At 36.7% G+C, this 17,461-nt stretch overlaps 2 protein-coding genes across 2 annotated transcripts; one reads left to right on the forward strand and one right to left on the reverse strand.

Annotated features, from left to right (window-relative positions):
• Positions 1-687: 687 nt before the first annotated feature.
• Positions 688-13,668, reverse strand: LOC132551316 (double-stranded RNA-specific adenosine deaminase-like). Its single transcript, XM_060215442.1, has 8 exons — positions 13,544-13,668; positions 12,795-12,969; positions 7,941-8,034; positions 3,006-3,161; positions 2,720-2,814; positions 2,054-2,242; positions 1,315-1,564; positions 688-922 (listed from the first exon to the last, which is right to left on the reverse strand). Exons 1-8 carry the CDS (start codon positions 13,661-13,663, stop codon positions 688-690), a joined length of 1,314 nt encoding a protein of 437 aa, XP_060071425.1. The 5' UTR covers positions 13,664-13,668.
• A 1,934-nt stretch (positions 13,669-15,602) lies between these two features.
• On the forward strand, positions 15,603-17,224 carry LOC132551317 (putative nuclease HARBI1). Its single transcript, XM_060215443.1, has 4 exons — positions 15,603-15,738; positions 15,785-15,974; positions 16,257-16,517; positions 17,017-17,224. The coding sequence occupies exons 1-4, from the start codon at positions 15,603-15,605 to the stop codon at positions 17,222-17,224; spliced, it is 795 nt and encodes a 264-aa protein (XP_060071426.1).
• Positions 17,225-17,461: the final 237 nt, after the last annotated feature.

The raw sequence follows: 17,461 nt of genomic DNA on the forward strand, positions 1-17,461 counted from the left end.
TTGTTATTTAAAAAATAAACTTATTGTGGATGCTTTTAAAATAGCGATTTAAAAGATAGCGGCATTATTTACGCAGAAAATTGCCGCTAGAGGGCTCTAACTCTTTTCGATATTTCAGCCAATGAGAAGGCCAGGATCGGTGAATTTTGTCTGAAAGGCCGTCGTAATAGGCTGTACGTACTGAGTACGTTTAGCCTAAAAAGATCTTTACCAATCAATAAAACAATTAAATTATAAATTCAATTGAAGTGCTCCGATGCCACGTTCTATATATAAGGACCATGCTTGATCAACGCGGCATCGCTATTTCCTTAATCCAAAATTAAGTTTAAGCCTTGATTCTGCCTGCTTTCATAGCAAAGTAAAGGATACCGATATAAGCTATACAAACATACCAGGGATAGAGCTGGTTAACACCCCTTTATCTGGTAGTACGAGAACAAGGTTAAATAAGTAAATACTACAAGCAAAGTGATTCAATCTTATGATTTTTTTTTCAACGCTTGATAAACCAAATTTTCATCAAATTTACATGTACGTTGTGTTCATGTAATATGCTTAGATAATTAATTTTTCTATGCTGTTGTTTCACCGCCAATTCTGTTGTTATATTCCGCATCCGTATAATGAACGAAATAACAAAAATTCTCAATTCATCAATGGAGCGCTGATTGATATCGGAAGCAATTAAAAAGGAAAAGTAGTCGTGGAGAATTCCTGGCATTCTTTCGGCATTCCTATCCAGGTCCCATACCCCTTGCGATGAAGAATTCCATAGGTATCTTCCTTGCTGCTCTGATATCTTGTAGATGCTTTTTTAGTTTCCCAATAATTGCCTTTGACCATGTGCAGTAATTGGAAATATTTACAGACCTTTTTGTAGTGTTGAAGAAGCTGTAGTTTACATAATCTTGATTTTGTCCTGAAATATCAGTGTCAAAAGTAGCACATCACTTCAAATGTAGCCTTTGTTTCATCTTATAAAGAACAACACGACAATATCGACACAAGTTAGATATTTACTTAATGAAGAAAAGTAAAGTGAACATATTGTGCGTATAGAATACTAGAGAAATAAAAGTCGGACTCCGATGTCAATTATTTACATCTATTTGTTTTGATTGTGTTGGTCATTCCTATAAAAAGTTTAATTGGAGTCTTCTGATTCCGATGTCAATGTTTTACATCTATTTGTTTTGATTGTGAAGTGAGTAGTGAGTATTTCTACTGCTTTATGACAAGAACAAACTTAAAACAACAGGTTATATAAATATCAAATGCGGAATTTCGAAATAAAAGCCAAAAATATCTTACTTTGTTCCACTATATCCACCGCTGTGTGTTAGACCTGTGTTGCCGTTCGTCATTTCTGGTATAATATCCGAGATGTTCCAGTTGATACTATAAGGAGTACATATCTTGATGCTTTGTCTAGGGTGATCCTTGCGAGATACAACACCAAGCAAGGGATGATTGACTTTGTAACCATCTCGAAATGTTACGTTGTCATTCTCTAGTCTGCAGCACATCGCTCGCGCCATGTGTCCGTGATTGTAGAAAGTTCCTTTCAACCACAAGGAAATACATAGTTAAAGAATATATAACATTCATTCTTAAGATAAGAAACTACATAAAGGGAATGTACAGTCTTATCATATAACATCTATGGGAAATTTGTTTTGTGTGATATTAATCAATATTGTGACCATTCGATGTAAACTAAAACTCCAAAGGAACTCCTATTTTATAAGACAATACCAAATTACAGAATAAATACTTAGCAGTCCATTTCAATGAAGACATGTTGTACATAATGACCAAAGGATAATATCGAGAATGAAAAACATATTGTCCTCTAGTCCTCATGATTATATCTTAAAATAAATGATAAGAGAGGACAATCGGGAATATGCACTGGAAAACATTCTGCTATCCAGAAAATGAAGGAAATCTCAGTTGTCGAAGAAATGAGCATTTTTTCGTATGTGTGTATGTGTATGTGTGTGTGTGTTTTTTTTCGGCGTTAACAGTCATGTTAATGAGGTATCTCTACCTATTGTAATGGAGCTGAAGTATACAGGCTTCATTAGACTGGCCAGTAGTGCCCCCTGCATTCCCAACATGTTCCACTTGCAAATCTTGTCACTGCAGGACATGACGAGCAGTCCCTCTCTGCCTCTCACTGCATCCATGGCCTGGCAATGGTGACTCACGTGCATCTTATTGGTCGGAATCTGTTCACCTTCAAGAAAAGGCAATTGTCTCTCATATCAACTTATGTGAAATAATTTTTTCGTAACAGGACCAAAAGCAGTTATAATTTTATAGCACAATATCCTAAATATTGCAATATACCAATCAACATCAGGGTAAAAATCAGATAAAATAAAAACTTTTTACAATTGTTCCTATTGTCTTAATTAGGATGTCTTTAACTAGAAATAAGAATATCAGCATTCAATAAAAGTCTTAATTTGATTTTTTGTACTGATGTCATTTTATATAAAAAAGAGTTTTACAATTGTTAGATAATGTAAAGACATTTAATACAATGACGATGTTTGTCAACATGAAACAATAATACAGAATGCTGTGTATTAGTCGGACCAGAATTTTTGTTAATAGGATTTTAGTATTCAAAGTCGTAAATTTGTCCCTCCACATTCACATAAAATGTATTTCGACAGTGAGGCAGTAAGGATGTGTTTGAGTGAGTTACCTTTCGTCCTCAGTCGCCCTTGTTTCTTACCGACAAATGACGGATTATGCTTTTTTACATACAAACTGTCCGGCTCTTCTTCTGATTGGCCTGTACTGAATGTGCATGCATATATTATGAGGCAAATTCTTATTTGAGATACAAGTCAAATGATATTTTCACTATTCACTGTAAAGGCTATATTCATATAAACACAAAAATGTAAAGTTTATGAGACCCAGCAAATGATTTAAAATATGAAGAAAACAAACGTCAGACGAAAATGATATGATTCGCATGTAATTACCTGCAGGTAAAAACTGCCCCATCACCACATGGCGCGGTTGATATGTACAGGTGAAACTTGATATCTGGAACTACTTCTACCTTCCCCGCCTCATGTCGTTGGAGGACATAAGACTTTTCCCCTCTACTGAGTTTTGATAATTGGTCATAAAGAAACCTGTAAGTGTAAGTTTTGTAATTCAATAAAGCTATACAATAATATAATAGTAGATAGTAGCGAGCAGGCCCGGGCTTTTCTTACTTACCCGGGCTACTAAGGTATTACACCACCGTTAGGTCTGTTCTATACGTTTTTTTACTTACCCGGGCTACTAAGGTATTACACCACCGTTAGGTCTGTTCTACACGTTTTTTTACTTACCCGGGCTACTAAGGTATTACACCACCGTTAAGTCTGTTCTACACGTTTTTTTACTTACCCGGGCTACTAAGGTATTACACTGTTCTACACGTTTTTTTACTTACCCGGGCTACTAAGTTATTACAACACGATTAGGTCTGTTCTACACGTTTTTTTACTTACCCGGGCTACTAAGGTATTACAACACCGTTAAGTCTGTTCTACACGTTTTTTTACTTACCCGGGCTACTAAGGTATTACAACACCGTTAAGTCTGTTCTACACGTTTTTTTACTTACCCGGGCTACTAAGTTATTACACCACCGCTAGGTCTGTTCTACACGTTTTTTTACTTACCCGGGCTACTAAGTTATTACAACACGATTAGGTCTGTTCTACACGTTTTTTTACTTACCCGGGCTACTAAGTTATTACAACACGATTAGGTCTGTTCTACACGTTTTTTTACTTACCCGGGCTACTAAGGTATTACACTGTTCTACACGTTTTTTTACTTACCCGGGCTACTAAGGTATTACACTGTTCTACACGTTTTTTTACTTACCCGGGCTACTAAGTTATTACAACACGATTAGGTCTGTTTTACACTTTTTTTACTCACCCGGGCTACTAAGGTATTACAACACCGCTAGGTCTGTTCTATACGTTTTTTTACTTACCCGGGCTACTAATGTATTACACTGTTCTACACGTTTTTTTACTTACCCGGGCTACTAAGGTATTACAACACCGTTAGGTCTGTTCTACACGTTTTTTTACTTACCCGGGCTACTAAGGTATTACACTGTTCTACACGTTTTTTTACTTACCCGGGCTACTAAGGTTCTACACGTTTTTTACTTACCCTGGCTACTAAGTTATTACAACACGATTTTTTTTTACTTACCCGGGCTACTAACCCGGGCTACTAACTGGTATTACAACACGATTAGGTCTGTTCTACACGTTTTTTTTACTTACCCGGGCTACTAAGGTATTACAACACGATTAGGTCTGTTCTACACGTTTTTTTTACTTACCCGGGCTACTAAGGTATTACAACACGATTAGGTCTGTTCTACACGTTTTTTTTACTTACCCGGGCTACTAAGTTATTACAACACGATTAGGTCTGTTCTACACGTTTTTTTTACTTACCCGGGCTACTAAGGTATTACAACACGATTAGGTCTGTTCTACACGGTTTTTTACTTACCCGGGCTACTACGTTATTACACTATTCTATACGTAAAAGAAAGACATCATTAGAATTGTTAATGTTCGAACTGATTGAAAGTGGAGCAAATAATCGAAATTCATACAAAGGATAACAAGGAAAACAGGATGATAAAAACTAGCGAATCGCACTAGTAGAGTGAGGTAAATGATGGGGAATTGATAAGAACAACTGGCCACCTGAAGAAATACAACTTGATAAGTTAAAACTAATATGGTTTGACAACAAGACTTCAACTTTTGGATACGTCAATTATGGAGGATAAATCAAACACCTGAGATTGTTAGGTGTGTTTAAAGAAAGAGTAATCGTCTATGAAAATGTATCCAAATAGACAAAAGATTGTAATACCACCGTCAACATTTCGAGATTGAACTATTACAAGATGGAAGTTTACAGATGATGTTAATTTTATTCTAAGTGACAAATAAGAAAGCGGTTTTTTTTAGCTTACAAAATACTAGTTTAAATGGAAATGTAAGCATTGGATTTATACTTATATTTATCAAAATACTGATGTCGGTAAATTACAGAACAACGGGAATTAACAGAAGATTGATATGGTGCCCCGTGTCATCAACATGCTTAAGGTATATAATCCGACATTTCAGTTATTTTCATATAAAAGTAAGATTATACGTATATACGAAATTTATTTAAATATGGGACATGTGCATCTCCTCAGGTTGACTTTTACATTTTTGCTTTTGATCACTTCTGATTTTCCAAAATCGCCTTCTGGGCTTCATGATTTTGACCATTAGCAACATTGACGATTCAAACAAGAAACAACAACACAATACCACAACCTTAACAAAATCATAAACAATGGCAAAATGTATACAAAAGAAAGATTTACACAGAGACCCTTGAAAAATTACATGGAGAATAAGACCAAATGTTCCGGAAGAGTAAGCGTCTCTGCACCATCGCTTACAATCGCCATGTAAACATTGTCCAATCCAAGAAAGTAATGTCGTGTTCTCAAGTGAGAACAAGGTGTAAAATTTCAATGTCCCAATTGTGGGTCCTTGATATGAAGCGCTTATTAGACCACATCTGGAAGAGAAGGACCTATTGCACAAATATACACTTCGACATTAGCTGGGGATCATAAATGGCAGTATGAAAATTATAATAGAAATAGTTCCTTTTGAAAAAATAAACCTTGTCGTAATCCTTGCGGAATCTCTTTTTGTTTATCGAACGATGTGATACCAAGCGATACACTTAACGATACGATTGGTTAATGAGTTCTTGATTGAAAGTTTGCGTTGCCACCTTAAGCAGCGTTTGGAGGTCTATTTCTAGTAAACCATAATGCTTACGAGAATCACTGGTCTGTCAGTCAGCGAAAGAGTACAGAAAAAGAGGACAGACTTCTGAGTAGACACACGTAAGGTTCTACATTCACCACTTCCACACATTCAGCAATGCCTACAGGCTCAGGGAACAGTGGAACATCAACGTTCAACTGACAATTGAACAATAGGCGACATTGCTTCCGTCGACCAGTTAACGTCCTCTGTCGACTTGAAGGCGCAAACAAGCGAGATCGCAATGGGTACCTGATCGCCGGACATAGAAAATATCAGGTCTTAGCGAAGAGTCCACTGGTCTGTTTTTAACTTATTCCGACAAATAACAAGGTCCATATTTTGAGACCAAGAAATACGGTATAATATATGAATCACATTCTGGGCACAACAGCACTGTTTTGGGATGCTTGTCTCTAATCTGTAAGCTTCGCCTGTTTAAATGGGCATACCGTGATCAGATCCTTCGACCTGCACTTGCCCAGCTTGTGATGCCCATCTATTGGGAGATTATAAGACTCTTTCATATGCGTGTATGTAGGATAGAGATATTCCACCCGAGGGTCACAAAATATGGTGAAACCCGAGGCTCTGCCGGAGTTACAAAATATGGTAAAACCCGAGGCAGAGCCTCGGGTTTCACCATATTTTGTGACCCTCGGGTGGAATATCTCTATCCTACATACACGCATATGAAAGAGTCTTTTTCTCTCATATCTTTACCAAAATTTTGGGAAAAGGACAGTCTGCCGGCCATTATCTTCATTTTTTTCATTTTTTTCATCCGAGGTTTTATAAAAAACGAACTGGATATTCTTAACGATCCTACCCATGTCAAATTTCAAACCATTTTTCTGTATATTGTAGGATGAATATATTATTCGTAGATGAAAAAAAAAAAAAAAAAATGATCTCTGTGTGATTATATAGTATGTGTAAGTAAACATCCGCGAAAAGAAATTGTTCCGTCAAATACTTCAAAGAAATAAACATGGAACGGTTTTTTATAATTCAACATTTGATCATTTTAAGAAATATATCAATGTATCTTTTTACTGTTTTTACATTTTTTCAAAATACTGTGACTCTGACGTAACATCACAATAGTCAAAGGAATACCATTCATAAATTCAAGGCGTGACGTCACACGATCTCCGATTCCGAGACGCTGTCGCTCTCGATCACCATGATTCGACGACGTTTGGGTGGTGGAACATTTGTGGTGATATTTACGGTGATTTGGCAATTTTCAATGTGAGAACCAACAAACAAGGATTCGATACGAGTTTCAGATTGTTTCTGTGATACAGGATTGTAGGTGTTAACCGTATTTTCTTGTTGTGATGACGATGGTAAGCACACTGTGACATCAGATGTTGGCCTAGTAACTGTTGAATTTGATGAAATGGTGGCAGAGGATGGTGTTCGGTTTGATGGAATTTATTCGGAGTTTTTTTGTGTTTGACAACATATTGGAAAACATGTATTTCTGTCTGTCATTCAGTGCTCTGTAATTATTCAGCGACTGTGTGACATAAACCTGCAATGTATCGGGTACATGGTTGTCGGTCATTTTTTGTACAAGGGATTTTCGGACGCTGTAAGAATTGTCTCCCCTGAACACAGATTACTCCGCGCACGTGTTTGCCCATGTAAGATAGAATTTTCTTACATAGCTATCTTACATGGGCAAACTCTATCCAATATGGCGGGATATGAGAGAAAAGTATATGCTAATGGATGACCATGCTAAAGCGAGTCCGACATGTGCATGACTATTTTCAACAAAAATTGAAAGAGACTCTCCCATAGCCTGCAACTCACCAAACATGAACCGATTTGAGCATTTGGGTGTATATCTAGTTTCTGCTTCTGGTTAATGGTTACCAGAAGTGTGGTGGCTTTTTCAGTTATTGATCATTGTCTTACCAAATAGAACTTGTTGATTAGTCATAAGTAAATACCTGGACTGCCTTATCATGAGACGTTATGCAGTAACGTAAATTTCTAACGAACTGTGTTTAAAGTTGTTCTGAATACCACCTTCTCATTCCTCGTGACGCTAAGATCTCAGCGTGCGAATCCATCAGCGCTTGTCCGTCTGTTCTCAGGTTTCCTTTTCTGATAGAGCGGTTCCCTTCAAAACAAATTAAATTGCGATGCATATCGTGAGACGGCCAAACTGATTAAATACCCGGATCATTCTCGATGAATCATATAAAACTACCGCTAGAGAATTTCAGACGAAAAATGAACGAAATGCCTTTCCATATCTACAGTATCTACATGATGTTTTCTAATCGTATGTTTACCCTTGTAATTACGTAATCACCAGACCAGTTTAAAAACATAACAATGATAATGATAGTCAGTACATTCGTGAGTAATGCAGGTTCTAACTGAACAAAAGTTTCAGCATAAGAATTCCAAACACTGTCAGAAATACAAGAATATAAATGTCTATTACGTGATTTATCAAAGAATGAAACTTAGTATGATGCTACCTACATTTAGCAGTCCTTTTCAGATACCAGTTGCATACAATATTTATCCTTTAATAACTAAATGTGACGCTTTTCAACGGAGAGAAAATTAATTTGTTTTGGAATGTGAAATTAAATAAAAAGACTTGTATTCTAAATCTTATCTAGAAAATAAAGCTACATATACCTGTATCCTGATAATCGGGACCTATGTCTATGATAAATTTTCAACAACCTGACAAAGACACTAATCTGAAACTTGTTTTTCATATAAGTTGCCTTTTGCAATGGATCGAAAACAGATGTCATGGTATTTTATGATCATAAATCTGTTACCCCTAAACATTTCCGGTCTTCTGAGTAGATTGTTTGAAGCGACGTCATTTTAAGTATCAATGTATTCTTCTACTTTTAATAGGTGATGTAACGATGGAAATAAAAAGAAGAAAAAACATGTCAGCTTGTTGTAAGTTACAATCAATCCCCAAAAATGATTTAGGAGTTTAAACAAGGCTCCATGGTATTATCGTACACCCTATCATCTCGTAGGCTCATTCATTAAAAAGGTCTGACAAGCTTTCATTACGATCTATTATAAGAACATTATAATAATAGTAATTCTGGACGCAGGCTTTTAAAGCCTATATATATCCAGATCTGAGTTATCAAGTTTCCCGAAGAAGAATAAGTTTGTTTTTGTCTATTTCATGATTGTAAATGCAATCGGAATTACTCCAATGTATATCCAATCGGAATTCAAATGTTTTGACTGTTGGTGACGTGACAACGACATCAGGAAGGGAGTTCCGGAAGTTAACCATCCGCTCACTGAAGGAGTACTTTCTCAAATTCAGTCTGCTTCTCCTTTTTAATAAAGAAAGACTGTGTCCTCGTGTTATTTTGTTAATGTTCGGGACCAGTTAACCCTCAGAGACAGCACTATCATATCCTCAATTGTTAGCTTGTATACTTGGATCATGTCTCCTCTCAATCTTCTGTGCCTCAATGATGGTAATTTAAGGATCCTCAGTCTGTTTTCATAGCTTAGGTCTTTCATTCTCGGTATTTGTTTCGTTGCTCTCCTTTGTACATTTTCCAACTCATTTATATCTTTTTGCATACAGGGATTCCATACACAGGCCCCATATTCCAGGTGCAGACGTAAAAGCGCTTTATATAATAAACAAAATGTTTTGTTGTCTAAATATGTGTACGTTCTTCGGATAGTTCCCATTATTCTATTTGCTTTGTTGACTGTAAAACAGTTGACCTTCCGTTGACGAAGCCGTATTGGTGCTTACTTAACAAATCATTATTTTCTAGATGGGTCATTATTCTTGCCCTGACGATTTTCTCCAATGCTTTACTTAGTACACTTGTTAAACTAACTGGCCTGTAGTTTCCTGGTGCCTTCGTATCCCCCTTTTTGTGTATGGCAGTTATCTGACCCTCCTTCCAGCTTTCGGGAAGTTCTCCAGATCTTAGAGAAGAGTTAAAGATATCACATAAGGGTGTTTTTAGTATATCAGCGGTTTCTTTAAGTACTTTGGATGAATATTTTGTTGGGTTCAATTATTTTAAAATGTTATATACTTGCAGTTCTGATATTTCAGTTTTGACGCACGGAATGTTTACGGTAAAATTGTTCAGAACTGGGATGTGGCCTTGCGGTTCAACAGTAAATTCACTCGAGAAAAAATCTGCCAATGCATTCGCCTTCTCCTTATCATTTTGAGCAACAACGGTTTCGTTTCCACGCTTGATGTGCAGATCCGGAATTCCAGATCTCGTTTTTGTTTTGGAGCTTGTATATCTTCAAAACTTCTTTGGATTTGTTTTTACTGTCTGTGCAATCTCCTGCTCCAAAATTCTTTTACATTTCCTTACTAAAGCCTTTACTTTATTTCTAACGCGGACATATTCTCTGTATTTCACACTTTCTCTTGTTTCAATGTATCTCTGCCAGCTCCTGTGTTTCCGTTTAATCGCCTTTACAGTTTGGTCATCTAGAGGATACTGTCTTTTGTTTGGTTCTCCAATGCGTCTAGGTATATGAAAAATCGCAAAAATATAGTACCGTGATCACATTTACCTAGTCCGATTCGTATTTCAATATTACTTATCATATCTTGTTCGTTTGAAAACAACAAATCTAAAATACTAGTCTCGTTATTCGCCCTTATTCTGGTTGGATTTTTGATATGCTGAAACAAATACAAAGTCTTTCACCGCTTCTAGAAATTTATATTCGTTATCCATTGGTGCCAGTCTATATTTTTAAAATTGAAGTCCCCCATTATTAATAAATGGGATGTTTTTATTTCCCCTACATTGCTAAGAAGCGTACATAAATTAATATTATTTTCATCTGCGCTGTTAGGACTCCTGTAGAGACATCCGATTATTAAGGCATTTCCTTTATCCAAATTGATTTTTATCCACAACTGCTCGTCAAACTTTCTCATAACTGATATTTCCGTAGGTCTTAGATTTTGTGCCGTGTATATGACGATTCCTCTCGAACCTTGGTCTTGTTTTATTTCCACTTCTATACATAATTCAGACTTGTTTATTTGGTACCTAGAGTTTTTAGGGAAAGCCTCGACTATTCCAACAATATCCAACCTCTCCTGTTTAATGATAGCTTTTAGTCCTTCAGTTTTGTTTGTAAGTGTGTCCGCGATTGTAAACATACATCGGAGTTTATCGGCGCGTTTTATTCAGCATTTTTCACTGCCAGCCGTACGATCTTCCTGTTCCACGGCGGACCCCGTACCCGGTGTACGTATTCCCCCGTACGATCTTCCTGTTCCACGGCGGACCCCGTACCCGGTGTACGTATTCCCCAGACTCGTTCCTTTCTCTTGATTTTGCCTCCTCTCTTAAGGTAGTTTCATCTTCCCGTTCCTTTTTAGTAAGATCGTTGCTGATCCAGATGCTGCTATATTTCTCATTGCCCTTAAGAGCAGATATATTCCTAAACAGAATTTTCTTTTTCTCTGGTGATGAAAAAGAAACCAAGATTGGCCTAAATTTGTTCTTGGATTTATCGTACTTGCCAAGTCTTATTACTTTTGCAACATTGTCCTCATATTTAACTTTGCATGTCTCTAACATCTCCCGTATTTCCTTCTCATCTGCCATTTTCCTTGCCTTTCCATCGGTATCGTTCTGTTCCTTTATGCCGAATACAACAATGTTAGATTCCCTTGTTTTCCTCTCGTTGAGTTCTGAGATCACATCTTGCTGTGTATCTTTATCAGCAGTATTGTGCTTGGCATGCACAGATTTTCCATCCGCTTCTTTCTTACCTCTTGTATGATGATTTCCTTAACCTGTTCCTCCTTACACTTGCTCTGTATAAGTTTCTCCAGAGATTTGATTCTTTCCTCGAACATCTCCGTGCACATTTTTGCTCGATTTGTATATCCGTTTGGAAATTCTTCTCCACGGTCGTAAGACAAGGAGGACAAAACCACATAGAGTCTGCTGATTTTGTAAATACGGCGTGCTTATTTTCATCCTTATTTACACATTTATTGCAGTATTGAAGGCTACATCTACGACACTTCAACGCTTTTGTTTTCGAGTCCGGTATAACTGAGCAAACCCTGCAGCAATCTCCATCCCACGGAAGAGAGAATGGGTTTCCGGTGGCCGCTTTAGCTCCAGTCCTGCTAGAGGATCTTGTCGCGCGGGCCGCTGTGTCCTTATCCTGTTGTTTGTTTACGTCGCCATGTTTGCCGGCTAGTTGCGGCATGTTGATTTCGGCGTGTGTTGGCAATTTCATTGCTTCGAATCTAGTGAAATTTTAACCGTTGGTCGGTAGTGCCTATTGGCACGTCCCTGCCAATTTTGACTGGAATCTGTCCTTGTTTAAAGCGTTACTTTTTAATATTATACTCAGTGCCAAGCGGAGCTCGAGACAATCACGTCCGTTGCCATTGATGACGTCACAAAATCATATAGAAGAAACTAATCTATGTTTAGTATAACATTTTTCATTGTGAAATAGACAAGTTTATCTATCAAAACCAAGCATTCTGCAAACCGGAAGTATGATGAGATAACAAAGTATTTCCGGGTATAGAAATTAATCACGAAAACGATTCCGGATATGGCTCACTTGAAAAGCCATCATTGCTTCACCATAAAGCCATGAACATGAAGGAACAAGTTTTATCATTCTGAGATAGTTAATTACACGCAGAATACATATGAATTGGTGATGTTGTCCCAAATAATGCCAGTAAATTTTTGTCCGAACATAGCACTTGTCATAAACAAGAGATTTATACACGAAAGTATACGTGTAATTGTGTAAAGTATTTATTTAACATTCGAACGATATGATTCAATTAAATGGATTGAATATTGAAATAACAAATAATATACAATGGTCTGGGATACATACCAGAAGCTAGGCTGATGATTTCAAAAGTCCTGGTAATTGTAGATTCCATGACAATGCCTGCTATCACTACAGGGCCGTCAAGGTTTACGGATATGTCGGCTATTAAACTGTCAAACTTCTCATGACAAAGCTTTGCCATTTTATCATGGAACGTCAGTGACCCGCTTATCATGCACTACAATAAAAGCAAGTATAGATGTCTCATATGCTGCCACAGAATTGCCTCCCTTTAAATCTGTCATGCCGGCAGTAGGGATTATATATTTTATAATACAGATGCTGCTACATTTGAGATACAATCTGTTTCAAAGCAATTATTATTTCTCTTGCTGTTTCATATTCTTGTTTTTTTATGATGTACTTTTTCGGTGTATTTCAGCTTTTGGCACTGTGACAATGGTGACGGATGCTATTCTTTGATCAAGACATACTCCATCTTTAACGTCGTGTATTGTGTAAGTATAACGACTGTTTTGTCGTTTGTCAGTGACAAGGTGGGGTGTCCTGCATTTGGTTCAGTTTTTACAGCTCGATGTGGTAGCACTACACAGGCTTACATGAACATATTCCAGCCTTCCGAAAGCGCACGCACTGACATTGTGACCATAAATATAAATAGTTTCTTAAGATCAATGTCAGTGTTCGAAGATTACTCTCGGCACGCAGATAACAAACATTAAACATAAAGTAAGCCATTAAATGATGAAACTATAAAACTATCAGTAATACAATTATCAATGAAAGAATACCGTCGAAAACCTTGATCCACAGCCGAAAAGTTTGTTCCGTTCTAACTCCTTCCATGCTTTTCGAGACGCTTCTTGTTTTGCCTCATTGATCGAAATGCCCGATGCCCATTCAAAGTGCATATTTGCTAGCACTGCACGGACAGCAAAGCTACCAATATACAAAACAAATAATTTACATGAAGGGCGTTTCCGGTGATATGAACACATGCCGGATCGCCTTTACTTACTCGCTGTATTTCCCGTATAAATATTTCTTTTGATCTTATTTTTGCCTTATTTTCATCAAATTTGGTTTTCAATTATAATTGTGTTGACATGTCGATATTTATTTTTGTTGTTGTAGTTTTTTTCCAATAAATGCAATACTTGAATTACATCTTGGGAATAATATGCTTAATTTTGATACATATACATGTAATTAGCTCATGAATTTTGGTTTTAACATGAGACAGTTTTATATAACGTGAGTCTAAATGTGTTGTAATTTTTGGAATCAACAAAAAAATTGTTCCCAGCGGTCTTTCATACCATCTTAACCAATCAAAACGCGCCTTTCAACTATTGCTGATGTAGAATTTCGGCCTATATTCCACTTCAGTAGTCGACAGATTCGGGTGAGGATGTAGGTCGAGGCAAATGAAAAGGCTTTAAACATTTCTCTTTTTGGATAATATGTTTAAATTATTGTTTTATTAATTCCGTGCGTACATACCCAGAATTTGTCATGTCTAGCTATGAATAGTAAATATATCTCTTTACTAGCAAAGACCGAGAAAGTAACGGATATCTTTGAGATGCATCACTGTACTTTCCGATTTACATATTTGATGACATATTTGAGCTTTTCGTAATAATTTGATGTCGATCATTTCCTTCAACATTACAATTTACCGTCATCTTCGGGCTTAGCGTCAGACTTTAGGCTTGTATCGAGAATTTAAGCATAGCAATTATACGTAATTGATATAACCATTATTTAACATAAAACAATTGCTATGAACTCATGTATCAAAAGACACATTTTGTAATGTTTTTAACTTACATGCTTTCATGATCTGTTCCAGCTACAGAAAATAGTAGTTGTAAACCTCTTTCCTGTGCAAAGTTGTTCAGAATACCGATTGGGCTGGCCCTATCAGCACGTACAGTAGCACTCATTGCCATCAATGCTAACGAAGGTAAGGGCTATACAAGTCCAAATATTGTATCTCAGTAGCTCCCTCTCCAGGTTCCTGTTAATGTCCATAAAACACGAACATATATATACAAGGATTGGTCAGATGATATTATCCTATTCAGTACAAATATCATTTTAAGTATATTCAGGGCAAATATTTTTTTTTTTTTAATTTTTTATTTTCTTTAAAACAAATGCACATCCCCATCCCCTCAAGTTTTTTTATAGACTTTTGAAAAAGGAATAAAATCTTCAGCGAGTGTTATTTGTAACCTTTGACAAATAATAATGAAAGGGATACCATATACAACAAGTATGAATGTGTATGACCTGTTTCTACCACCAGCTATTCCGACCTGTAATGCACCAACATATATTTTGTACACGAAATCAGTGTGGGTGCATTTCTTTTACCTAAAGCGAAAATTAAAGTTTTATGCAGAAATATTGCTATAAACGTGTAGTACAAACGTTTGTTTATACAACTTCTTAGAAATTGAAAAACGTCCATCTATAATTGTAGAAACCTTCATAATTGATATTCCACACATAAAGACAATATAACAAGGTTAACAACTGCCAAATATATACTACTACATGTATTTGAGATTTTAATGACCGAGAGGTTACCCTGTCCACAATAGGCACAACAAGTACAAACAGTCAATATTCTATTCTGACTGGGTATGGTTACAGTTCTGAGCAGCTTTTTACAAAAAAAACTTACGATTTTGTTCCGTTTCACGAAAAAAATTATCGTAACTTTACGAGTGCTTGACCCCTATCGTAAGTTTCATCGTAAGTGTAAAACTTTGTCGTAAGTGTAAAACTTTGTCGTAAGTGTAAAACTTTGAAAAATTGTCGTAAGAAAAGCAAACAAACATGGCTGCGGCATTAGTATTATTATTTGAGAATGACAGAGCGATGCGACGAGAGAGAGTTTTTCGCGATAGGTTGAACATTCTAGGTACTCTTACTGACGGCGAATTGATAGCAAGGTATCGATTTCCGAGGACAAGTATCCTGGATTCTGTTTGTTCAGCTTTTTGTTATAAACTTGACAACATCAAATGATGATCTGAACAGAGTCAAAGATGGATTTTATAAAATAACCAGCTTCCCTAATGTTGTGGGGTCCATTGATGGTACGCTGATACCTATCCAAGGAATGTCTGGGGAAGAAGAACCAAACTTCATCTGCCGTAAAGGATTCCCAGCTATCAATGTGCAGGGAGTTGTGAATGCCAATCTTCGGTAAGTTGTTTTTTGGTCACCTGAGATGAAATCACCTTATGTCCAGTGTCCGACTGTTGTGCATCATAAACTTTCTACATTTTACACTTCTTCTCAAAAAACATTGCACCAATTTTGATTAAATATTACAAAAACCTTCCTTAGGCAAAGGTCCACCAAAATTGGGAATTATATGCTCCTCATCCCACAGATATTCAGTAGTGGGGACTAAAGGGGTAAAGTTTGACCATACATGAATCTAATTTAGTAATACACTGTGTTAAATTTAGTACTTTTTTACAGTTTTACCAACATTGTGGTTAGGTGGCCTTTAGCAACCCATGACGCTTTCATTTTATCAAACTCTGGTCTACCAAATATAATGGAAAACATGAATGGTTGGCTCTTGGGAGACTCAGGGTATTCTTTAAAAAGATGGTTGTTGACTCCATTTGGTGCCCCAGGGAATCCACAGGAAGAGAGATACAACAAAGCTCACTGCTCTACTAGGAACACTATGGAGAGAGCCTTTGGAGTGCTTAAGAGCAGGTTCAGGTATATTCAGGATAAGAAATACAATTCTATGGAATAAATTATGCAAAAAAATAATGGTTAAGTGTCAGGGAGCTAATGTCGTGGTGCGGCATCTGTCCAACTTTTCCATTCAAATGATTTCTTCTCAATCACCTAAAGATATTGGGTGTGTGTTACAGTAAGCATTATAAAGGTTTACCAAGTTTGCTCAAATGAATGACCTTCGCCCACTTTCAAGGTCACATAGGTCAAATATGTATGAAATCTTAAAAACTTTGATAACAGAGTGAAGTTTATCCAGTACATTCAAGTTACTCTACACTCTTAACAAAAATGTTTCCTTTTGAGCTTACCGTAATTAAAAGTGCAGATGAGCGATACAGACCCATTGAGCCTCTTTTCCTTTGTGTCCTTTATTGCTTTGAAGAATGTTCAGCTGTACAATGACTTTAAACTTCTTTAAAGCAAGATAGCATTAAATGATTCACCAGAAGTCATACTTTTCATACCCGTATGAAATTGATATTTTTTTTACAGGAGGATGCCTGCAATTTAAGCCAGCAAAGAGCATCAGGATCATTGAGTGCTGCTTTAGACTGCACAATAAAGCCATCAACGAAAGAATCCATTTGGGTGCAGATGAGCCAGTAGTACACCTGTACAACAACAACATTGCATACCAAAGAAGGGAAAATGATGGGTTAACAACACGACAAAGACTTCTTCAGAGATTTTGAAGAATATCTGCCAAAGTTGAAAGTCAAAGTTTAAAACAAATGATTTTTTTGTTTGTGTTTTTATTTTATTATCAGTTGATACTCCTATTAAATTGGATAGCCATATAAAACAAGAGCTGTTGCACAATGGAGAATAACTCCATCAAAAAGGGATGAATCTGAATGTGAAGTTACAGATTTCTCTGCTGATGATAACCCAACCGCTGCTTCGGTTAGGCACTGATGACATGGAGCTCT

The sequence above is a fragment of the Ylistrum balloti genome, unplaced genomic scaffold (assembly GCF_031769215.1).
Source record: "Ylistrum balloti isolate Yb309-2 unplaced genomic scaffold, AGI_CSIRO_Ybal_v1 Utg370194, whole genome shotgun sequence".
Taxonomy (NCBI): domain Eukaryota; kingdom Metazoa; phylum Mollusca; class Bivalvia; order Pectinida; family Pectinidae; genus Ylistrum; species Ylistrum balloti.